The sequence below is a fragment of the Carassius carassius genome, chromosome 31 (assembly GCF_963082965.1).
Source record: "Carassius carassius chromosome 31, fCarCar2.1, whole genome shotgun sequence".
Taxonomy (NCBI): domain Eukaryota; kingdom Metazoa; phylum Chordata; class Actinopteri; order Cypriniformes; family Cyprinidae; genus Carassius; species Carassius carassius.
In genome coordinates this window covers 8,497,492-8,523,257 of record NC_081785.1, presented here as the reverse complement: position 1 = coordinate 8,523,257, position 25,766 = coordinate 8,497,492, and the positions used below count along the sequence as shown (strand labels likewise).

Genomic DNA, 25,766 nt, shown 5'->3' with positions numbered 1-25,766 from the left:
TTTGTCCTTGCTGTTCACTCAGACTCTCTCTTTTCTCTCTGACCTAAAGAAGGGGTTGGGATTATTCTTCAAACTTCACACCTGATTTTAAATCCAGGTATTCTAATCCCAATCCCACAACTGAATGGAGATGATGCTGAAAGTGACAACCTGTATGACTTGTTAAGAAGATTTAGTATATACCCTCTGTATACCATTAAACCAAGTATAATTAATTCCAGATGAAGTATGAAAGAAGAATTAGAAAATATAGGCTATTGTAAACCATTTTCTAAACAAAATGACAACATGTGAGATTTAAATATATGCATGTGTATGATATTGCATTCAACATCTGCAGACGGTCTGCAACTGGGTGCTGAGGCCACACACACATTTCAGAAAATTAGTTTGAACTTTTTTTTCTCACTGTGTGTGTCAGGTGGGCTCTGTAATGATAAATGCTTAGAAACATGATTCTGGGTCGCACACTACTGTTCTACCTCCAGAGACCCACAGACACACACACACACACACACTCTCAAGTTCATGCATGCCATCACACATTAGCTGCTGCCCCTCAGAGAGAACATGAGAGAGTTTAAAGTGCTTCCAGCTGCCTGAACTCACATGAACTATTCACAACTTCTTTGATATCCTCTTTATTGGACTGATCTGTTGATTGGCTGATTGTAGACCAGGTAAATAATTTCATTATTAATAATAATAATAATGTTATATTTCATTCATAATAATAATAATTATTATTGTTGTTACTTTTATTTAAATAGTATTCATAATTATTATTATTATTATTATTATTATTATTATAAAAGTATTATTATTATTGTTGTTACTTTTATTTAAATAGTATTCATAATAATATTTATTATTATTATAAAATATATACTAGATATTATTTTTATATATTAAATATTAATATTAATTAAGTAGTAGTAGTAGTAGTTGTAGTATTCTTATAAGCTGACTAAGTGGTTGATGGTGGTTATATTATTATTATTATATGTTTACATAATTTGTGCATAGACAGGCTTGAAGTCATCCTGAACCCATTTTATTACTGTAATATGACATAATTGTAATAATAATAAAAAAAATGTTGGGGCAGACTTGATTTTATCTGTTGTTCCTACATTTGATTAAAAATAACTTTTAGATAACTTGTGCTGCTAAATCATTCACAAAATAACCAGTAACATTAAAGTAAATAGGGTCAGTTTTGTTTTCATGCGTACTCTAGCATTTTACCATTTCATATGTAACAAAAAAGGAGTGTATGGATGTGTTTGTTTATCTGTTTCTGTGAACTAAACAGTAGTGTTGAATCTCTCCACTAGGGTCCAGTGTGAGTCTGGATATCAGCCATATTCTGATGATGTCATCGTTGCTGTGTTTTTCTTTGCAGTCATTCTGTGTTTGCTGTTCACCTCATTTCCTGTGTCCATCATAGACCTTTTCCTGCCATGACTCTGCGTTACATGTTAAAAGACTGTTGCCGACGGGCATTAAATTTCACATTTTCAGCAAAAACAGTGAACACACACAAACACAACATCAACACAAATAACAAACATACATCCAGATACAGTTCTGACAACCTGTCAACCACACTATGTTAAAATTTTAATTTAAACACTATTCATTGCTACACCCAGAATCTGTGTTGGTATTTCGTCATGTAGGAGCGAAGCTCATTTGTCCTTCTAGAATGTAAAATTCTGCTCTATTTCTGAAAGCCTGGAAATCCTTCAGTGCCCATGGGTTTAAAGCAGGTGTAGCCCTTGTGAATACCTCTGTGTGTCTGACTGTGTTTGAGAGAGAGAGAATGATGGTTCTCATACAATCTCCATAAGTGGCTGATGAGGTGGAGGTCATTGAGGGAAATGATCATCACGGTTACCGAACATCTTGAGCTCCTTCAGATCACATTCTCTCTCCCCTCCTACTCTGTTGCCATAGCAACGCCACCATCCCAGAACGAGGAGACCTGTGATGCACCCCAAAGCATCATGGGATTCCTCTCTGCATAATCAGTGTGTGTATGTGTGAATGCCTGCATGAAGTGCATGTCTATATTTCTACATCTATGTTAGATAGAGTAACGGAAGCCAGAACGAAACTGGAACAACAACAAACATAAATTATTCTAGAAAAAAAAAAAACTGTTGCAGATGTGTTGTGTATCAAGAAATATGTCTAAACAACAGTATTTTAGTGGTTTGAAGAAGAAAATTGGTTTAATTTATTACTATATAGATTTTTAGTTTTGAGATTATTAATCTAATTTTCGTTACTGAAATGCAAAAATTTACAAAATATACAGTTTGGGGACGGTAAGATTTAAAAACATTTTTTTTGGAAAGAAGTCTCTTGTTCTCAACAAAGCTGCATTTATTTGATTGCATTTATTTGATACAGTAAAATACAATAATAATTAGAAATATTATTTATAATATAATTAAAAATAACAGTTTCCTATTTTAATATATTTTAAAATGTAATTTATTCAATTGATGGCACAACTGAATTTTCATCCATTACAGTTTACATTACATTACTGTACAGTACAGTGTCACACGATCCTTCATAAATAATTTTCATATGCCGATTCGGTGATCAAGAAACTTTTATTATTTTATAATATATAAATATAATAAACTTTTATTATTTTATTTTATTATTATCAATGTCTGTACTGTCACTTTTGATCAATTTAATGCATTCATGCTGAATAAAATAATATATATATTTTTTTAATTACCAACCCTTAATTTTTGAAAGGTAGTATATATTTGAATTAAATAAATTTTATTTAAATTAATATTCAATTATTAATCATTATGAATTATTTTGTAATTGATCCACACATTATGGTAGTACATTATATTTATGCTGATTTTAAATAAATAATTTTCATTGTACAACTTTTTACATTTTCTTTGAGAATGTTCTTTATGATAGCGACCTGTGTCAATAGTAAAAAGTTTGTTAGTATCTGTTGAAATAATTTACAAATGTTTTTAATGTTTTTTTATATTTAAAATCTATTGATGTTTTCTTTAAAATGTATAATGTTAAACACAGTAATGTTAAAAAGCAAAAGAAAAAAAAGAGTTAAAAAGCAAATAATTTTATAAATAATTTGTTGTAAAATCAATGGCAATTAGCTGTCCATATGTTCACACAATATGTGTCTGTCTGACACATGGCTCTTGGCCACTCCCCCTTTCCACAAACAAATGGGCACAATACTGACGAAACACACAATGGAAAAAAAACAAACACCCAACAGTATATTCAGAAGAACAATATATTCAAACAGACACTAAGATACACAGAGCAAGCACAGTATGTAAACAACACAGCCTGTGTCACTGTATAACGGGTGACACACTTGATCCCATTGTCAGAGCTACAGCTGGGGTGTGTATTTACATGATGGTGCGGTGGCCCTAATACTGGGGGAAATGCTCCTAATCCTTTTTTGAGCAGCACCATGAACTCTGCATTCAGCCTAATAAAGCAACCCCCAGCAGTGCCAAACACACACACACACACACACACACACACACACTCTCTCTCTCTCTCTCTCTCTCTCTCTCTCTTTTTATCCAAAAAGGGAGCAGATAAGCACTCTGACAATACAAACCATGCACATGAGGGTTTGTAGGGAGGGGGAGACTGTGGAACGGAGGGAGAGGGAGACCTATTAACAAATGCATTGGATTCAGCTGCTATATTTGGATCCCCTTAGCACCTCATATCACTATTCAAAAGACCCCCACCCTCTGTGTTCACTGTGTATGACAAAAAAAGAGAGAGAAAATCAGAGAGCAAAGCTCATAAAAACATGGCAGCGGTGTAAATGATCCACATATTTAAATGAAGATCGGAGCTGTTTCCCACTGGATACATAGAAAGAGAGAGGGACATTGTATAGAGAAAGAGAGAGATCGTTTTGACAGAAGTTATAAACTTCTCTTATAAATAGAACTGTGAACAGAGAAAGAAAACTGAAAAGTCGATTTAGTTTGACACAGAAGGAGAGGTCAAGTTGTAAAAGAGAATAGATGAACAGAGAAGGTTGGATTCAAAGTGACTTTGTTTACTGTAATACCGGGGATCATCGTATCCTTGTATCCATACTCGTGCACACGTCATGTGGAAGCGTGTCTTTGAGCATCCTGCTGCCTGGGCATTTTTTCACACGTCACATGACTGAATGGCACCTTGCTGGCCGCAGAGCTAGAGAAGAAAGTGATCGGGTTTCTGTGGGACTGCAGGAAAAATGGCGGTGGAAGAGGCTGCTGACTATTTGTCACCCGTAAGTACTTTACAAATATGACTGGGAAGAGTGTGTTGTTTTAAATAGGCATTTAAGGAATGGTTGGGAAATGAAGGTTGTTGGTTGAGGATGCTTTGGTTCATTGTATGCTCTTGGTCTTTATCTGCTTCAACCCCAGTCAGATTTTGTCCTTCAAAACTTTTATTAACATATTTCTTGAATACTTGATATATTTGACACTCCTGGTAATTTTAAACTCATCTGCGGTCTAAAGGGCACAAAGACTGATCTGTTGGTCTAGCTGGGCTCAGATTTATAGATTATGTTTGCTGAATCCTACAGAGCTTACTGTCTATGTGAGGACCGGCTCAGTTTTCAAGGTTGTATCACATGCAAAATTAGACCTGCTTCATGTGTGCTGGTGTTATTACCACCATTTTGACATTTATACTGGTCAGGCACTTCAACTCTACCTTTGCTCTAGTGCTTTTTTACCGACCTTGGTGTGTGTGTGCATGCCTGGTAACACAAGCACACAGTGTCCTGGTGCTTTAAGGCTCTTTGCCATGTTCAATACTGTTCTAGACTACTTTATCTAATTTAATTAACAATGTTCTGTACCTTCATGACTGTATGAATCTACCTCTTTAAGCTATTGTGACTATGGGGCTTCGATTTTATTGTGATGCTGAGGCTGGAGAGATGTTGCAGTCTTGGATCTGTACTTATAGAGTGTTTAAAATTTGCAATAATGTCTAGTTTTCAAAATTAAATGGAAAGTTATAGATTATGGCAAAAATGTAACCCTTTAGTAACACTCTCTCTTGAAGAGCACTTCTTCTTTAAGAATTGCTGTGCTCGTGCAATTATAGTGTTTAGTTTCTTTTCTTTTTTAAAACAAAGTAGTATAGATCAGTTATCAGCCATAACAAAAAAATAAATTATGGACTTGGTATAAGCCAAAATTTCAACATGGGTGCATTCATTTTAAGCCTGTAGAACATGACATGAATAATTTGGCTTACTTTAAATTAGGAACAATGGATATGAATCTGGTCGAGCTGGTCTATGTTGGGATGTTATGTTATAAATATGGGTGAAGTGAGAATCAAAACAGACATGCTGAAAAATGGAGGAGGAATTTAAAACTAAATAATACCAAGCAGCTTCACTTTCGGAAACATTCTGTCGTGTGACGCCCATTATGTCTGACCCAGACAGTCTGAACTGACCGACTCCTCTGCAAAAACCAACCAGAAATGTTTCAGCCTGGCTGTAAATTGCAACGTGTTTTATTTATTATTTTTTTTAACATTATTTTCAAGACTGTAGATGCATGTAGTGGTGCTGATGTAGTCTGTTCAGTCTGAGTACAGGAATGTGTGTGTGTGTGTGTGTGTGTGTGTGTGTGCAGACGCTCTGTCTGCAGCCAGGGTAGCTTTGTTTTTTTGCCGATCATGCAGTATTTGACCTCCCTGCTTATCTAGGACCTGAAGAGACACTGAGACAAAGGGGCAGAGACCAGGGTATTATTGGGTCAGCTGTTTAAACACTCTTATTCTTTTATGAACAACAGCTGTACAGACATTAACATTTAGTTTTCAGATGTAGTGTCATATCATTTTTATCAACTATGACCTTTCTCTTCCCTTTCCTCATGTCTTTCTTTCAGTCCGGTATCTCTGATGTTTTAATAACAGCTGTACCCTAGATAATGTCGTATGTAACTCCACTGGGTGTGTGTGTGTTTGTGTGTCTGTAACTGTGTGTGTGTGTGTGTGTGTGTGAGGTAGCACAGAGTGTTTCCACTATACTGTGCGTACTGTACATGTAGTGTTCACAGAATTTCCCACACTGAAAAATTGATGCTTACGATTTTAAAACAGAGAGGGCTTTCAGATCTCCATGCTTGAGATGAATTATACATGTGAGCATTTATAAAGATTCAGAGCTTGATACTTGACACACAGGTTGTCACCACTAGGGTTTTTGTAGATGAAGAAATTGTAGGAAAACAAAATATTATAGACAGATGAGGCAGTGGGTACTGTTTGATTTGAGTCAAGAAGTAACCACCTAAAAACCACCCAGAACATCTTGGCAAGTGCAAAGCAAGATACAAACAGTTGTTCTAACTACCTTAGCAATGTCCTGGCGGTGTAACAAAACTTGTGTTTAGTAAGTGCTCCACTGTGCACATCTAAAACAAATACCTCTAGAAACTGTCAAAAAATTAATATAAACCACCTTTATATTTTACTTAGTGATAAAATATGTTTAACTTCTGTGGTGATTAAAGCATGTATGGTTTTTGTGTAATACTAAGGAGATACAAAAGATAAAGTAGGATCTGTTCAGATGAAGATAAACTTTCGAAATCGAGGTGAAGACTGTGTTGACGTTATACTGTAAAGTTTAGAAATAAATATTCAGATGTTTTATTCAATTTTGTTTGCGTCCTGTTATACTGTTTTGTAGGATGTATATGAAGGTTTACATGTCATGGTTATTATGTCTGTGCATTGCCAATGCTTTAATATAGCAATTGTTTAGCATGTTTAGCATTAGGTTATACTACTGTTCAAAAATTTGAGGTCAGTATGTTTTTTTGTTGTTGTTTTTTTAAAGAAATTAATACTTTTATTAATCAAGGGCACATTAAATTGATCAAAAATGTTTAAAAAGTTACAAAAGATTCTTATTTCAAATAAAACCTGTTTTAACTTTCCTCAGTGTCTCCTGAAAAATATATATCACGATTTCCACAAAAATGGTAAGCAGCACAGCAGTTTTGATAAGAATAAGTATTGGCTAGTATAATAATGAATGTTTCTTCTCCACTAAATCAGCATATTAGAGGGATCATGAACATTTCTGAAGGATCATGTGACATTGAAGACAAGAGGCTGCTGACAATTCAGCTTTGCCATTGGATGAATAACTTACAAAATATAAATAAAATAGAAACCATTTAGTTAAAATGTACGTTTTACATTAGTTTTGTTCAAATAAAAGCAGACTTGGTGAGCATAAAAGACCAAGCAGACTTTTCATTTAGAGCTTTCGTTGTACTTATTGTACTGACAATCCCATTGGAGCAATGAGAGTCTTGCTCAAGGGCACAATGATAACAGGACAGGAGGTCATTACTATTCACTGGCAACCCATGCTTTGGATAAACCTACAACATTTATGTTAGAAATTCAGATCTTATCCATTAGGACACAAGCACTCACATTATTGAATACAGATTTTCTTTGTGATGATATATATGTTAGTGGGTGTGAGTGGGTGTTATTTTTCCAGCTAGAATCCTTCAGCGAAGGAAAAACTCATTAACTCAGAGATAAGAGGGGGAGATGAATCACGAAAAGACCACCATACACATACAATGTCCTTTCTCTCTCAGTCTTTTTATTTTGTGTGTGAGGGGCAGAATTTGTTTACCATAACCACTACCCTCTGAGCAAAGGCATCTTTTGCATGTGCTTTTAATCCCTCATTTCATACCAAAGACTGTAGGAGTCCGATGATACAAGAACACTCTAACACACACAAGAAATGGGAGTTTTCCCAGTGGAATAGGTTGAGTAAATTACTAGTTAATGAGCTTTGAGTTCATTATGAGCTGTAAATCGTATGCTAGAATACCGAAGCATATACACACCATTGCAAAAACACACATACTGTATGCGTGATATGTTCTTGAGTGTTTTGGTCACTAGATGAATTTGCATGCCATTTATCTCCTTAAATCTTCTTGTCAAACTTTTGGAAAGTAAACGTTTCTTTCCAGGTCTTCTTGTCAGCACACACACACACACATTGATGGTAGATATGGGGAGGAATTTGTCCTGGGTTTAGTGAGAACTAAATATAGCTTCTCATTTGGAGGAATTCCCCATGTGAGCGTGTCTCCAAGATAACCCTCTCCTATTCTTTATTAAAGTGTGTGTGTTTATGTCTTAGTGAGGTAAAATGTATTGAAATGTTGCGCTGTGTCCTCTTATGTCAAGAGCAGTGTCCCAGAATCAAACTGAGGCTGACGAAAGAAGACATATAGGCACACACTCACACACACACGTTGTGTATTCTCCCAAATCCTGCTCTCTTTCTTATATACGCATGAGAAGAGAAAACTTATTTTGAGAGAGAGACTAAAAAGATCTGGACGGAAAGTGAGCGGAAACCTGTGTCAGAATAATAACCATTATTTAGTGTCCTGTTCCGTATCCGTTGATGAGAGATGGGCTGTTTTTAGCTGGATCTTCAGCTGGAACGCTGGGATATCTGCTGAGAGATGGACTGCCAGTGTTTTTAGGTGCTCTGTGCAACTTTGATCCTCTGTCACACGGCGATCGTGGTTTCCCTGTAGGACATTGACTGGTAGACTAAAGCTGATGTTTTCCTGGATATGTGTGTGTGTTTGTGGAGACAAATGGCACTGAGTAAAGATGGATTTGGTATGAATTTTTTATTTTTTTTTGCATTTCAGTGATTTTATGAGCTGAAATCTGTTTGGTTTGTTCATATTTGATCTGGTTTTGACCTAAATTGTCCTGGATTTGACCTTTGACCTTGTCATTGGAATAATCAACTCCTGCATTTTCACTCATTACTTGCAGCCGGACAGCAATGGCAGTTACCTGCGGGCAGCGAGGGCAGGGAACCTTGAGAAGGTCCTCGACTACCTGAAGACTGGTGTCGACATCAACATCTGTAACCAGGTACAGATCATTTCTGTTACCATGTAACAGGCTGTAACAATATCATTATCATTACTGAGAATGGTGGAAGTAAATTGTCAAATTTGTAGTGTGACAGCATGTCATTTCCATCAGTAGCTGTACTGTTAAACTGCAAATTTTTACTTTCAGAATACACAGTTGATCTTTCATATATCTTTATGATATCTATATACTGTTAAAAAGTTTGGGGTCATTAAGATTTTTTTTGTGTGTGTGTGTGTGTGTGAAGGGGGGTTGGGTTGGATTAATACTTTTATTCATCAAGGATGCATTAAACTGATTAAAAGTGACAATAAAGAAATTTTACAAAATATGTATATTTTAAATAAATGCTGATTTTTAACATTATATTCAAATAACTTTCTATTCAAATATTCCTGAAGATAATTTGTGAAGCAGCACAATAATTTTCATCATTAATAATAATAAGAAATGACTCAAATGACTCAAAAAAGAAATCGAACAAAAAATAGGCATATTAAAAGATTTTTGAAGCATCATGTAACACTGAAGACTGGAGTTATCATAATAATATTTCATAATATTACTATTTGTACTGCATTTCTTATCAAATTAATACAGCCTCAGCGAGCCTAAGAAAATTATTTCAAAAGCATTCAAAAAACTTACAGAATCCAATTTTTTTTTTAAGTTTTGGAATGTTTTGTTTTGGAAGTTTAACAAAATGATGTTTTGCTGATATAAAGGATTTGAAAGCTGAAATTAGAAAAGATGTACCATGTTGGAATCAGTGGAAGCAGTCTTTCTGAATCCCTCCCAACGTTTTATTACAGGACAATGTCACAGTTGTGCCATATCTCATGAAGTTCTGTGAGGTGTAACACAAAAGTGAAAAATAAAAATAAATTGAAAAATAAATAAACAATGCCATAAAGATTCATCTTTAATGAGTAGTTTCATTTTTATTTAATTAATAATAGTTTAAAGGGATCTTTTAATATTCTTTTTTCAAATATTTTTTTCAAGAATAACTAATTTGGTGTTAAAAACAATATTTGATAAAATTATTTTAAGCAGTGATTTGCGAAAGTGCCTACATATGATATGCGTGTATATATTTCCATTCTGGTCCAGGCTAGTTGATACTGGACTGCCCCTGTCTGGTAGACAACCACATCCATACTGTTCACTAGCAGAACTTGCATTTTGTTTCAGAATGGGTTGAATGCATTGCATCTGGCGTCCAAAGAGGGACATGTGGCCGTGGTGGCCGAGCTGCTCAAACTAGGTGCCAATGTAGATGCAGCAACCAAGGTCAGTTTGATGCACACAGACACACACAAACACAGGCACACACACACACACACACACACACACACACACACACACACACACACACACACACACACACACACACACACACACACACACACACACTCTGAGCCTCCAGCTCAGTTTGTATTTCTGTTTGATATCACATGGTGTTCTCTGCTCCTGTGAGCATATTCACACTGGGTATAAAAAGCCTCTAGTGCTGCATTCACTCAACAGGAATGGAGTGTGTGTGTGGAGGTAAATTACAGGCCAGCGGAAACAACACTTCTCTGGCTGAGGGGAAAGAATGGTGGTTGGGGGGACGCCAGTGGGACAAAAGCATCCATTAGATGGGGGTGATACAAACAGGTGGTGGAGTGATTAATCCAGAGATGCCAATCATTCTCTCTCACTGTTGTTTCTCCATCAACTCTAATCCAGAAAGGAAACACGGCACTGCACATTGCCTCACTGGCAGGACAGGCGGAAGTGGTGAGAGAGCTAGTGACCAATGGGGCCAACGTCAATGCACAGAGCCAGGTACAGTACACACTTCAGACTCCACAAACTTTTATATGCACACACACACAATCATTGGGCTGGATCATCCAGCTTTTCTGCAAGGCAGCTCACGCACACTCTTTAATCTGTTTCTATTTTAGATGACCAGCCAATGAACACCCAAATACACACACAAACACACTGCTTTAAACCTGAGCTCAGTGAGTTATGAAGGCCACCTAAATTACTAGAGTGCCAATAATAATACTATTTCCTGCACTGAGCTCAACACAGTGCATACAGATGTAAACACTGGTAAAAAGAGACACATTCTATACCTTTACAGCCTTTTATTGTGTCATTTTTGTGGCAGATCAGATTCTTTTGTGCCAAATAAGTCATAATTATTCATTATTCATTATTATGTTTGTATCCTCTCTATGACCTTTAAAATATATAGTCGATTTATGCATATTGGATTGTTGATCAATATTATTACAGAATTGATGTTTGTTCATGTGAGCAGTCATGTGTTAATGTGATTATGGCAATATGTCTGAATGATGCATTTTTACAGATTTAGTTTCAGTAAATGAAATAAGAGTTTTATTTATTGCATGGGAGTTTGTCTACATGGCTTTTTGTGTCAAAGGAGCAAGGAAGTTTCTGTTCGCCATCACAAAACTAACAGCATTTGAATTGGACATTTACACATTAAATAAAAAAAAAACGGATTTTGAACTCAAAGATAAAAAGACAGCATAGATAAACGTGATGATGAAGGGAGTCTGTGTCTCTGCTTGATGCTCCATCATGACAAAGTATTGTCCTCTCCTACCTGCACTGTCAGCATCTCTGTGTTGCCATGGGAGAAGGGTCACTGAGGTTATGGTAGGGGGTGTAATGGGAGTCTGTCCTCTCTGGAGAAATCTCAGATGATTTCAAAAATATTAAGAATGACAGATTTGCCATGGCAACCTAGCTGTAGGGTTACCGCAGCAATGGTTCATGTTTCATGCCTACGAAGTAAGTCAAATAAAATTTCTGATTTATTTTTCTTTGCTGAGAGGAGGGGGTGGGTAGCTCAGCAGTGTAGCTCTGTCTAGTAGAACATATGTGACTCTGAATTTTGTGAATTTAAAAATTGGTTAGATGGCTTCTAAAATATTTATGTTTACAGTTTATATATAACATAAAATTTTTCAGAATTAAAATGGGGGATGAAAATGTGGGGGGATATCACCTCATTAGCTATAGATATACAGTTTTTTTTTTTTTATGTATTAAATATATGCTAGAGAATAATGATAAGATCTTGTAGGTCTCACTGTCTTATTTCTGTATCTGTTCCATAGTAAAATTAAAGAAATCATTCAAATGTATATATATTTTAAATGTATATATTACATGAATCTTTGTTTCAGAATGGATTTACCCCACTGTACATGGCTGCACAGGAAAACCATCTGGATGTGGTGCGCTTCCTCCTGGAGAACAACTCCAGCCAGAGCATTGCAACAGAGGTTTGTGTGTGTGTGTGTGTGTGTGTGTGTGTGTATGTGTGTGGGTGGGTATTTTAATGATTACTGATGTAAGTCGGAATGACCTTGAGCAGTTCACAGATAAGTGCTTCCTACTCCTCACCTCTCTTTTTCTCACAATATATAAAATATACATAACGGTAAAAGTTTTGGGGTAAGATTTTTTTTACTTAGGCTGTATTTTTAACAAAGATGCAATAAAAACAGTAATATTGTGAATTATTGCAGAATATTATTTAATATTATTGAAATGTGATTTATTCCTGTGACAGTAAAGTGTAAGCCATTACAGTGTTGCATGATCTTTCAGAAATCAATCTAATATGCTATTTTGGTAATCACTTCTTAATATTATCAATGTTGAAAAAAGCTGTTCTGCTTCTTTTTTTGTGGAAACCATTATAGTTTTTTCAGGATAATAAAAAAAGTATATGTCTTTATTTTTGATCAATTTAATTCATAGCTGCTGAATAAAAGTAGGCCTATACTTTCAGAAAAGTCTTACTGACCCCAAACCTTTAGTTTAGAGTAGTGTCGACAAATGGTATTGTATTGTATTGTATTTGGTGTGAGAGGCCCGGGTTCGAATCCACTGTGAGACACCAATGTGTCCCTGAGCAAGACACTTAACCCCTAGTTGCTCCAGAGGTGTGCAACCTCTGACATATGTGGCAATTGTAAGTCGCTTTGGATCAAAGCGTCAGCTAAGTGAATAAATGTAAATGTAAATAAATGTATGTACTGTGAAACAAAATACTGTAATAAATGTAAAATGAGGCCTGATTCTCTTCCTCTCTTTAGGATGGCTTTACGCCGTTAGCCGTAGCCCTGCAGCAGGGTCATGATCAGGTGGTTTCTTTGTTGTTAGAGAACGACACGAAAGGTAAAGTCCGTCTGCCTGCACTCCACATCGCAGCCCGCAAGGATGACACCAAATCTGCAGCTCTGCTCCTTCAGAATGACCACAACGCGGATGTCGAGTCCAAGGTCTGTTTGAAAGACGCTTGCAAACATGTTCAGCCATTACTCACAAGTATCACTTATTTCATTTCAATCCCAAGGTTCCTACTGAAACAGAATCATGCTGGTCAAATAAATGCATTTCTTATGCACACACCTTTTATAATGTAATCAAGAGCAGATTATCATATACTGTATATGTTTTGCTTTTAACTGTGATTTATGAGTTATTTTTTCCTCTAACTCACTCACCCACACTTAGTCCTGGTTTTAGATAAGTGTCTTTTGTTTCTTTGCTTTCGTTTACCTGTCAGTGTTCACTAACTGCCCATTCTCTCCTTTCCCGCACGTCTCAACATAGATGATGGTGAATAGAACGACAGAGGTATACCTACGATAAACATTAAGCTGTTGACCCCCACCTCCACCCTGCTTTGCCTAGAACACCCCCAGTGTTGCTCCCACCCATCTCTATTTTTGTATAATTTCCTGTTTCATCCTCTCTGGGGATGGAGGAATGAGACCATGCTTTGGGTGGAGGGCTGAAGCATGCTTTGATTTCTGCAGCTACAGGCTGGGGTTCCACATCTCAGCATGCAGCTTTCTGATTGGTTATAAGAGTTTTGTGTCAGTGGTTTTGTGTGGTTGCTGGTAATGATGCTGATATTGGTAAATATAAACTGTTAATTCAAATGTTTCAGTTTTTAAAGCCCATTGATGCGATACTGCTTTTTGTAGAGAGGTTTTCACAAAAGGTTACCTAAACAAATTAAGTAATATAACACTAGATCTAGGGTACTTTTTCCAGACAGTAGATCAAACATGATCACTGCTATAGCTCACATTTATGTAGACACCGTGATATCCGAATAGGAGTTTTAACTTTAGGCAACTAGAACTACCTTTTTAAAAAAAAAATTTTTTATTGATCTCGTCTTCCAAAATATATTTGTCCCTTTAGATTATAATTGCCACCACCTTCATTATTCAATCATCTACTGATTGTGGAAGAAATACCTAGAATTTAGAGAGTCTATATTGCAGGAATTAAAACTTCATGAGTCTTTATTACCTATAACAGTATAAAATATAGTATAAAATATTCATTTTTGCAACAAAACTATTTACTATTATAAAAATATATAGATTTTCTTATGCCAAACAAGAATAACTGCAGTACAGTATTTTGTACTGTGTGAAAAGGTTTAAAAAGTTTGTGAAAGTCAATCTGGAATTTTAAACATTCAAAGAGAATTCATTGCAATTAGAGTATTAGAGCAAAGGTCTTCACTGGCACATCCTGCTACTGTAGAAGTGAGAAAATGGTACATTTTAATTTTGACCTTTTAAACAGCTTTTATTACTAACTGGAAGTAGGATGTTGTTCCTTTGAGCATTATTTTTGAGCATTAGATTTTTGAGCATTAGATTTTGTATTCATTTGGCTTGGCTGTGAAAGCGGAACCCGACTGGCCAGCTACAGAGATAAGATGGTCTAGTTGTTTAGTCCTCTCTCCCTGGGGCATGTGCATGAACCTTTAGACAAACATCTACCCCGTTTTCAATTAAACAGCTAGAAATCTTGCAGTTTAGAATCGTTACAATGTTGCAAAAAGAATGCATGGTCAGGTTTGCTCACATGGCAACCAACAACAGTTTGGCTGGATAGAATTTTAGTTCACAGTTTTGCATGATAGAGAACATTGCCAAATTGCAAACTAAAAATAACAGCCACATGTTAACAGCTAAGCACCATGTTCCAAGTCGATGAACTTATCCGAGGAAATAATTATCTGCAGAAACATTTAAAGGGTTTTCTGAGTGAATAGAAATGTGAATGTGTTGATCATGAAGACTGTATCGTGATAATCTATGAGAATGTTTATTCACTTCTCCCCATAGGCAACATGTGTTGTCTGTAGTCAGTTCTGTGGAAGTGGAAATGTTTAAAGCCCTGCTGTTTTTCCATTTGCGCCTGCGGCTAATAATTGCAATAATTCCCCTAAAAATGGGTGGGGCCCCGTTCCCTTCAAGATAAAAGAGCAAACAGAGGTGGAGAAGGGTTAAACTGAGCACCACTTGCTTTGTGTCAGATTATTGGCTAATTGAGATGAAAATCTCCATGACTGGAAGGCCTTTGCTGCAATGTAGCCTGCAGGACACTAACATCTTACTTTAACAGCTGCGTCTCATACATATTCAAAATGAGAGGATCATATTTTTTAGTAAGAGAACACTCACTGTCTAAGGATGCACAGGTAACTAAATGGACTCATAAATAATTATTTCAACCATTCTGTTCTTTGTCTCTCTTTTCATCAGAGCGGTTTCACTCCTCTCCACATTGCTGCCCACTATGGAAACATCAACGTAGCAACACTACTATTAAATAGAGGAGCAGCAGTGGACTTCATGGCAAGGGTAAGATCACAGCACCATCTACTGCTTAGATTGACCAATTTTAACAGATTATAGGGCAAACAAACTGTCCCCCATAATCTGTTAAAATCTTCCCTTTGACCCTATGCTAAATGCGTTGGAGTCCAGGTGCACTGATTTCCATTCAAAATGCTGCTAAACTTGGTTTCATTATGTCTGTGGTCATGACGTTACTCTGAGCATCACATGGTGGCAGTATTGCATTAATGTTGTACAGTATTGTCACCAGACTGAAGCCTAAAATGCTCCATAAGTGTTTTAAAGAATGAGCTAAATGACCTGCCATAGGCTCTTTGTGAGCAAACATGCTCCCATCATGTATGTGTGTGTGTACATGTGCCAAATGCTCTCCCGGCTGAGCTCTCTAAACTGCCATTTGGCCGGCACAGTCCAAACAACATGTATGAATCTGCTTCAGCCTGAGGGACACATGCATATGGTCGCAATGCGAATTTCATATGCCATTCAGAATATTTTGTATTTTGTCACAGAAATATATATTATTGTTTTTTCATGATTAGTTATTTTGATCTAATCTCTGTGAAGTGTGATTGTAACTTGTGATTATGTCACTCTTATACCTGCTGTGTGTCTTATGCTGTTTGGGTGGGTTGCTTACAGAATGACATCACTCCACTGCATGTGGCGGCTAAGAGAGGGAATGGAAACATGGTTAAGTTGCTGCTGGACCGAGGAGCAAAAATTGAAGCCAAGACCAAGGTAACACAAACATACAACAAACATACTAACCCTAACAGACATAAACACATATGCTGTACTACAAATTAAATTACACTATCATTCAAAAGGTTTGGGGAAGAATCTTTTATTTTGAAAGAAGTCCGTATTTCTTTGATCAGAAATATTGTAAAAACAGTAATATTGTGAAGTAATTAAAATAACTGTTGTCTATTTTAATATATAATATATATGTATATTATTTCTGTAATGGCAAAGCTAAATTTTCAGCAGCCTCAAATCATCGGTGTCACAGGATCCTTCAGATATTATTCAAATATGCTGATTTGGTGCTCAAGAAACATTTGTTATCATTATCAAAGTTTAAAACAGTGCTGCTTAATATTATTGTGCAAACATTTTTATGCAAGATCTTGTGCAAGATTTATTTAATAAATATATCTCTCACACCCCAAACTTTTGAACTTTTGAATATACAAATATGGCAGTGGAAAAAACTATTTGTGTAGGAATAACAAGAAGAGAGTTGCTAAAATGAATCTGTGCTTCAGTGTGCTTCAATTTAAGGTAATTGTCAGGTGGCATTTTAGGATGTTCCTATATATATAGTTGTTTACTCTTAGTTTAATATAAGGGCACACAATGGCCTAATGTCTAGAGAGTCTGACTTGCAACCCAAAGGTTGTGGGTTTGAGTCTAGGTACTAGCAGGAATTATAGGTGGGGGGAGTGAATGTACATCTGTCTTCCACCTTCAATACTACAACTGAGGTGAGACCCTTGAGCAAGGCACTGAACCCCCAACTGTGTGTGTGTGTGTGTGTGTGTGTGTGTGTGTGTGTGTCAAGTCTTCAGAATAGGCACATTGATAAAGGTAACTTTCAGTAAAGATCCAAAGAAGTATAAACTGCAATATATAATACTGCATAAAGTGAATAGCTTTGCAAGAAATATCAAACAGGTCAGCATGCAGTGTCATTGGAGCATCTGGAGGTGCTGAGGTTTGTCTGTGGTATCAGCTGTTCTGAAGCGTATGATCTCAGAGAATACTTTTTAATATTATATAACATTTTATCTTTGTGTTTGCTTGTCCGTGTGTGTGTCTGTGTGTGTGTATAGGATGGTTTAACCCCTCTGCACTGCGGCGCACGCAGTGGACATGAGCAGGTTGTTGAGATGCTGCTGGACAGGGGAGCGCCCATCTTGTCTAAGACCAAAGTAAGACCACTGCTTTTCTGACCCCAAGAATAATTCTGCCCCTTTCATGTGTGTGTGTGAGTACCTGTATGTTTGATCTTCAATGTTCCCATCATTTCTGCGCATGCCTAAGACTGCCCCCATGTGGTCATTATTTCTACAGAAGCGACATGTTCATCAGGCACTTTTCTCCTGACTGCAGGAAACTGATATTTCACTGATTTTAGATTGTGTCTTAAGGTGCCAAAGCAATTTTCTTATATAGGGATTACAAGACCCTAAAAATTATTTTAATTTTTAATGTGTGGTCACATTTACTATTGTTTGATGAATTTTCACAAGCCAATCCAGTAATTTCAATTGAACTGAATTTCATGTGAGAATAAAAGATTTCCCCAAGGAGTTGGTCAAGTCAATTTGCAGCATGAGCAACAAACAGTTGTTTGGTTTGAAAGTGACTTCTGTGCGAGAGGTGCTTTATTCATCACTACACTATTGATAATATACAATGGATCATTTTTTGCTCACCAAAATTCATTAATGTGACAGCAATTTTATTTTAATCGATCACAAGTATTCAACTGATGTATTGCCAAGGCTCATATATTGATCAATATTGGTCATTTTCTAAATATCTTCATGTGTGATCATTATTTTCTTTTTCGGCCGATGAGTGTTGGAAGCTTTTATTTTGACAATGCCAGCATCTTCATGTCATATTTACTGTGTATTGTAAAAATAGCATTTACTGGTCTTTATTTGAGAAAGTGATTTTTCAGATAAGCTAAGATAAGGTGCTAAAGCAATTTATTTCATTTTTCAAATAATTTGTTTAAAATTTAAATTTAATTTTCTTAAATTTAAATTTAGTTGCAGCAGGGGACATTTTTATTTACCTATTTATTTTGTTTTCTATCTTAAAAATCCATATTGATTAACCACTATCTGTTACCATTAATCTTATTAAATGTCCAATGCTATTTTTTGGTTTGGTATAGAACGGTCTGTCTCCGCTGCACATGGCGACCCAAGGGGATCACCTGAACTGTGTCCAGCTGCTCCTTCAGCACAATGCTCCCGTGGATGATGTCACCAACGACTACCTGACGGCACTGCATGTGGCTGCTCACTGCGGACATTTCAAAGTGGCCAAAGTCATCGTAGATAAGAAGGCCAACCCTAACGCTAAAGCCCTGGTGAGAGCAGAGAGAAAAAGAGGGCAATGCACATTCAAACTCAGAAAATACCCTCACACTGTTTCCTTTCTCTCTGCATTTCTTTTGTGGGGTGAATAGGTTCATTTTCCTCTTTTAACAGTTGCAGCTGTATGAATGTTAATCTCTCGCTTTACAAAGACAAAAGCACAGTTGTGGCAGGGAGGATGACAAAATGCGAACATGTTGCCATAGTAATACTTAGACGTTCTCAGGACAGTTTAAAAATAAACCTGAACCTCAGAAATAACTTGATGTAAAGTTTAAAACAGTTCATTTGAACAGTGGCATGCACATGTTTTTTTTACTGAAAACCGTTGGTTTATTCAACCAGAGGAAGGTTTTTGTGGTTACTCACCTCTGGTAAAGGTGGGTGTGGTCGCATCTCAGTCAAGAAGAGCATGTTTGTGTCTACATCAACAGAACGGTTTCACTCCTCTTCATATTGCCTGTAAGAAGAACCGAATGAAGGTGATGGAACTGCTACTGAAACATGGGGCATCACTGCAGGCAGTCACCGAGGTACAAGAGAAATATGAAATATGATATTGTACCACAAAAGTTTTGAATGGAGTATAATGTTTACAGATTTAGTTTATATGCTTCAGAAATGTAATAGCACAAGCAATTTTCTGTTTGTTTCAGAGTATGTTTGTGTTTTGTTTGGTTGTTTTAGTCGGGGTTGACACCCATCCATGTGGCTGCATTTATGGGTCATGAGAACATAGTAAAACACCTCACGCATCATGGAGCCTCACCCAACACCACCAATGTGGTACGTTTTCTGTTCAAAGAGACATTATTTGTACTGCGAGACATTCTGTGAAACTTTATAAAATGCATTTCTGTCATTTTAAACATTCTGTCAGACATGGAATTTATTAATTTGTCAATATATGTGCAACTTCAAGCTAAATGAACACAAATTATATTATGTAAATAAATAAAATGATGTATTATAGAAAACATAGAAAAAACACAAAATGAAAAAATGATGTGACTGGGTGGACATATTTTGTTTGATTCATTTTGTCAAGCATGAAAAAACACAACAAATGATGAATGATTGATGAATGATTTTTTTTTTACATTTAATTTAACGTTTTGGTTCATTTTAGTTTTTTTAAAAATACTCCATGACCCAATTATTACAATTCATTTTTGTATTAATATATTAAAGCTTACAACTCACACGCACTTCATCAAATGTTGTGTTGTAGAGAGGTGAAACAGCATTGCACATGGCAGCAAGGGCCGGCCAGATTGATGTTGTCAGATACCTGCTACAGAATGGTGCTAAAGTGGACATCAAAGCAAAGGTGGGACAAACACTTTAGATCACTTTTGAATTAATCACTGTCCACATCCCACCACACACATAATTAGAACATGACAGATGATAAATGAGCTTTTCAGATTGGCCTCTCATCACTGTCTCTTTCTTTCACTCTCTATTTCCATAATGACAATTTTTAGGATGACCAAACAGCGCTGCATATAGCTAGTCGTCTGGGAAAAGTGGACATTGTGCAGCAGTTGCTGCAGAAGGGGGCGTTACCCAATGCTGCCACCACTTCTGGCTACACCCCTCTCCACCTCGCCGCCCGTGAGGGTCATCAGGAGATAGCAGCTCTCCTGCTGGAGCAGGGAACATCCCTCTCTGCAGCAACTAAGGTGTGTGTGTGTGAGTGTGTGTTTGTTCTGTGTGACCACATACAGAGGGGCTCATAAGTCTGAGACCACAGTGAGCATTTGGAATTTAAAATCAAATTTAAATGTGGATGCTATCAAAGTTTTAGGACTTTAGGAAAAATGCATTAAAAACTGTTAAAATTTTTACAGTTTTCAGCACTGATAATAACACTAAATGTTTTTGAGCACCAAATAAGCATATTATAATGATTTCTGAAGGATCATGTGACACTGAAGACTGAAGTAATGACGTTTTTTTGTTTTTTTTATTAAATAAATAAAAAGACAAAGTGAACATTAGAGACTTCTGTCAAAAACATTTTCTGGACCCCACTATGTGTGTTTTTTGTACATCGTTCTTTATACTTTAAGCTGACTCTGTCACAATGAAAATAGCAAAACTTTTAATATTTTTTTATCCTTTTTGTGTTCTCTCCTTTTGTTCCTGTATATACATCCACAGAAAGGGTTCACTCCCCTGCATGTGGCTGCAAAGTATGGGCAGTTGAAAGTGGCCAATCTTCTGCTGCAGAAAAAAGCTGCGCCGGATGCAGCAGGAAAGGTTGGTGAACAAATGCATCATACAACATTGTGCACACAACAACATCTACAAATATACCCATATATGCATGGTAGTTTACATTTGTTTGCACAACACAATCTTGGTCCTGTCCCAAATGGTGATCTGGACTTCACCTGTACTTGTTCATGGCATGTCCCATTAGTTATTACGATGGGAAATCCCAAATAGGGAATTGGTAAAACATTTACTATAATGAAATTAAATGTGTTAAGCTACTTACAAAAAAATGGTCAGAGAACATGGTTATTTTTAAATAGCCTTCAATGAAGAAACCTGATTTTTGTAGACAGATGGTTTAATTACAACATCGACCTGCAAGGGCTAACTGGGTCAAGCTAACCAGCCAAACCATGACACCTTAGACCACTAAGGCCAAGGGGTTTCATTTAGTACAGGGCCTTCATTTGTCTTCATATGTAAATCTGTGTCAACCTTTCTTCAAATGGTTCCTTCTCACTAATCTTGCACTACAAAGTATGACTGTCTATTACTAGCTTTATTGAGAGACTCACAGAGCTGACAAGTTTTGCTGATTTTCCTGTGTGTCAAGTCAGCTGTGCTGCCATTAGGGGTTTGGTTTCCTTGACATAGATTAAGCTTTTTAATAAGTACAACAATACAGATAAGAGAATATGACAGAGCTTAAATGAGTACATTACCCAAAAAGGATTTTTTTTTTTTTGCTAAAAATATACTTACTCTCAGGCAATCCAAGATGTAGATGAGTTTGTTTCGTTGGAAAATATTTGGAGAAATTTTGCTTTACCTGACTTGCTCACCAATGGATCCTCTGCAGTAAATGGGTGCCATCAGAATGAGAGGCAAAACACCTGAAAAAAACATCACAGTAATACACACAACTCCAGCCTGTCAATTAATGTCTTGTGATGCGAAAAGCTTCATGTTGTGTTGCTTTATGTCTTTATGTCAAGGCATATTTTAACTGCAAACCATTGCTTATGGTTAACATGAGTTAATATGGATTATAATTTGACTAGAAGTGACGGTCTCAAGTTAAAATGTCTTGATAGATTTGTTACTTAACAAACATACAGCTTTTTTTTACTTAACAAGACATTAAATGAACTGGAGTCATTTGAATTGCTTGAGGATTATTGTGATGTTTTATCAGCTGTTTGGACTCTGATTCTGACGGCACCCATTCACTGCAGAGGATCTAAAGGTGAGCAAGTGATGTAATGCTAAAATTATATATAAAAAAAACTAGACAATTTTACCTGAGAAACAAAATTTTCATTTGATTGGAGAAAAATATTTATTTTGCAATGCTTTTGCATTAGTTTGCAAAAGTTGTGTATTCTTTTTAAAATATGTTCCTTTTCAGGAACTCGAGCTGCGTCTAGCGCTTTGGGGAACGTCCCTGACGAGACCGACTCTGAATATCGTGTGCAATCCGTCCATCGGAAAGGCGTGACGTCACGGGCGGGGTGACGTAGCGACCAGGAAGCTATAAAAGCACGTGCCGTGCAGCTGGCCTCAGCTTCGCGTCTGTCAGCAAGCGCTCTGTGTGTGCATGTCAAAAGTCTGTCCCGTTGGTCCTATTTATTGTTGTCTGTCCCTTAGCCATTAAAAGATCGCTAAAACAGCTCAATATGCCAAAACTAAAGCAAAAGACCAAACATATGAAGGGCGATTCCAAGCCACGTTATAGATTGTGTGTTCCTCCCTGTCCTCGCTACATTACGAGCGGGGATACACACAGTCTGTGCGTGGCTTGCCTGGGATCGAAGCACGCTGAGTCGGCTCTCGAGGGGGCCGACTGTCCGCATTGCGAGCGATTGCCAATGCGGACGCTTCGATCCCGGAGGGCTCTCTTCGAGGAGGGAGCCTTCACCAGCGTTCCTCGCGGTGCTGGCCCCGCTTCTGCCGAGGCAGAGCGGCTGCTGCACTCGTGGGGATCGCAGGTGGATCTGTCAGAGGGAATGGAGACGGGCCAGTCCTTATCTCCTTCCTTATCTGCCAGATCCGGCGCCCAAACCCTGGGTTCGGAAGCACGCTCGTCGGTTTCTTCCCCCCAGGGTGAGGGATCAACTCTTCACCTCTCTTCCTCCGAGGAGGTCGATGTGGAGTCGGTTGCTGGGGATTCGCCACCCCTGTCGCCCCAGTATGAGGAGCTGTTGGAGGTGGTTACGCGAGCAGTAGATAAATTAAAAATCGAATGGCCTGCTGAAAAACAAACCGAGCCGCAGAGAAGCAAGCTAGACGAACGCTTTCTGCGGCCGAGGCAACCACCTCCACGTCGGAGCCTTCCATATTTTCCCGATCTCCACGATGAGTTGTCGAGATCGTGGAACCACCCTTATTCAACCCGCCTCTTCGGCCCCGATTCACTATATTATGGCAACGTGATGGGGCTTGGAGAGCGGGGTTATAGAGCGATGCCACGGGTCGAACAGACGCTCGCGGGCTATCTGTCGCCCGGTTCGGCATCGTCTCTTAAGGCTCCGACATTGCCCACTAAGCCTCTTCGAGTTACATCATCGCTAGTGGGCAAAGGTTATGTGGCAGCAGGTCAGGCTGGGGCTTGCCTTCACACTATGGCAGTCCTTCAAGCTTATCAGGCTGACCTGCTGAGAGATGTCGATGAGGGGGAGGGGATTAAGTCTGGGGATATAGAAGAACTCAGAAAGACCGCTGATCTCTCCCTCCGCGCCACTAAAGAGACCGCTCGCGCAATTGGGCGGTCTATGGCAGCCTTAGTGGCCGCGGAGAGGCATTTGTGGCTGACCCTGTCAGAGATAAAGGAAAGAGACAGGGTCTGCCTCCTGGACGCCCCGCTACAAGCCTCGGGCCTGTTTGGCAACACAGTCAACACTGTCGTCGACAGGTTCCAGGAGGCACGCAAACAGGCGGCGGCGTTCCAGAGTATCCTCCCTCGTCGCTCTCGTGGTGCATCTGGGCGGGAGATGACCACGCCACATACCGGCTCCTCATACCGGGAAGTACAGAAACAGAGTGTCGCCGCTCGTGCTCCCCCACGTCGGGACCGAGGGCCCCAGCGACGCTCTGAGTCGGGGGCTTCTAGGGCGAAAGCCGATTTAAGATCTGTCATTGAAGCCCGGAAGTCCTCGACGGAAAGATCCTGACGCCAGGATCCAGAGGGCAGCCCCTGCTGGGGTAGAGCGCGGTCCACCTCATTATACGGTGCCCGCCTCACCTCAGTGCCCTCAGGAGGTCGGCCTGCCAACCCTGCCAGAGTTTCAGGGTGCAGCGGCCTCCAGCGAGCGCTACTCCCAGTTATTTTCGCCCGTGAGCGCAGCGGAGCTGGGATGCTCGCCGCCCCTTCGGGGGCCTCTTACACCAGAGGTCAGTCTCGAGAGACTGATTCCCTTAGTAGATTATTTAGCAGCGTGGAAGCTACTGCCAAATGTATCTCAGTGGGTCCTGCGTACAATAGAAAGAGGCTATTGCATTCAGTTCGGTCATCCACCACCGAAGTTCAACGGGGTTACACCGACTGTGGTCGGCCCCCAGCAGGCTCTGGTTATGGAACAAGAAGTGAATACCCTATTAAGGAAGGGGGCCATCGAGGTGGTCCCTCCTCTAGACAGGGAATCCGGATTCTACAGCCGGTATTTCATAGTTCCAAAGAAGGATGGGGGGTTGCGTCCGATCTTAGACTTACGTCTCCTGAACCGCTCAGTTATGCCACTGAAGTTCAAAATGCTCACTGTCAATCAGGTGGTAGCTCAAATCAGATCCGAGGACTGTTTTGTCACAATAGATCTCAAAGACGCATACTTCCACATATCCATCCTTCCACAACACAGGAGGTTTCTGAGGTTCGCTTTCGGGGGCAAAGCTTATCAATATCGAGTACTTCCCTTTGGCCTCGCACTCTCACCCCGCACGTTCACGAAATGTGTAGATGCGGCTCTGGTATCCCTCCGTATGCAGGGCATCCGCATTCTAAATTATATCGACGATTGGTTGATTCTAGCTCAATCAGAGCAGATGGCGGTTCGACATCGAGATGTCGTTCTCGCACACATGGGGGAGCTGGGTTTGAGACTAAACGCCAAGAAGAGTGTACTTTCTCCAGTTCAGAGAACCACCTATCTAGGCGTAGTGTGGAATTCGACCACGATGCAGGCACGCTTGTCTCCTGCTCGGATCGAGTCGATCCTCACATCAGTCGAGAGAGTCAAAGAAGGCCAGTCACTCACTGTCAAACAATTCCAGAGATTGTTAGGGCTGATGGCAGCTGCGTCCAACGTGATACCTTTTGGCCTGCTGTACATGAGACCCCTACAGTGGTGGCTCAAGTCCAAGGGCTTTTCCCCGAGGGGAAATCCACTTCGAGTTATCAAGGTCACGCGGCGGTGCCTTCGTGCCTTAGACATGTGGAAGAAACCTTGGTTCTTGAATTAGGGCACGGTGCTGGGAGCTCCTTGTCGCCGTGTAACGCTAGCGACAGACGCGTCCCTCACCGGTTGGGGTGCGGTCATGAGTGGCCACCCTGCCCGCGGTCTGTGGAGCGATCGCCATCTGACATGGCACATCAATTGCCTAGAGATGCTAGCAGTCTATCGAGCATTGAAATATTTCCTCCCAGACCTGAGAGGTCACCATGTGTTGGTGCGCACCGACAACACATCAGTGGTCTCTTATA

The 25,766-nt window shown here is 38.8% G+C and overlaps 1 protein-coding gene across 21 annotated transcripts in view; it reads left to right on the top strand.

Moving 5' to 3' along the window:
• The window catches only part of LOC132111465 (ankyrin-3-like), a 103,116-nt gene that overhangs the window by 31,055 nt on the left and 46,295 nt on the right, over window positions 1–25,766 (top strand). For 16 of the 21 annotated variants that reach the window (XM_059518778.1, XM_059518779.1, XM_059518773.1 and 13 more), the window contains exons 2-16: window positions 8,911–9,012; window positions 10,210–10,308; window positions 10,750–10,848; window positions 12,234–12,332; window positions 13,152–13,337; window positions 13,672–13,695; window positions 15,633–15,731; window positions 16,371–16,469; window positions 17,567–17,665; window positions 18,643–18,840; window positions 19,282–19,380; window positions 19,535–19,633; window positions 20,079–20,177; window positions 20,335–20,532; window positions 21,014–21,112. In XM_059518778.1, the coding sequence (XP_059374761.1) occupies window positions 8,911–9,012; window positions 10,210–10,308; window positions 10,750–10,848; window positions 12,234–12,332; window positions 13,152–13,337; window positions 13,672–13,695; window positions 15,633–15,731; window positions 16,371–16,469; window positions 17,567–17,665; window positions 18,643–18,840; window positions 19,282–19,380; window positions 19,535–19,633; window positions 20,079–20,177; window positions 20,335–20,532; window positions 21,014–21,112 (1,698 nt within the window). Of the gene's footprint in view, window positions 1–4,051; window positions 4,325–8,910; window positions 9,013–10,209; window positions 10,309–10,749; window positions 10,849–12,233; window positions 12,333–13,151; window positions 13,338–13,671; window positions 13,696–15,632; window positions 15,732–16,370; window positions 16,470–17,566; window positions 17,666–18,642; window positions 18,841–19,281; window positions 19,381–19,534; window positions 19,634–20,078; window positions 20,178–20,334; window positions 20,533–21,013; window positions 21,113–25,766 lie in introns of those variants that run through there. The other 5 variants (XM_059518790.1, XM_059518774.1, XM_059518793.1 and 2 more) reach the window with 2 other exon arrangements.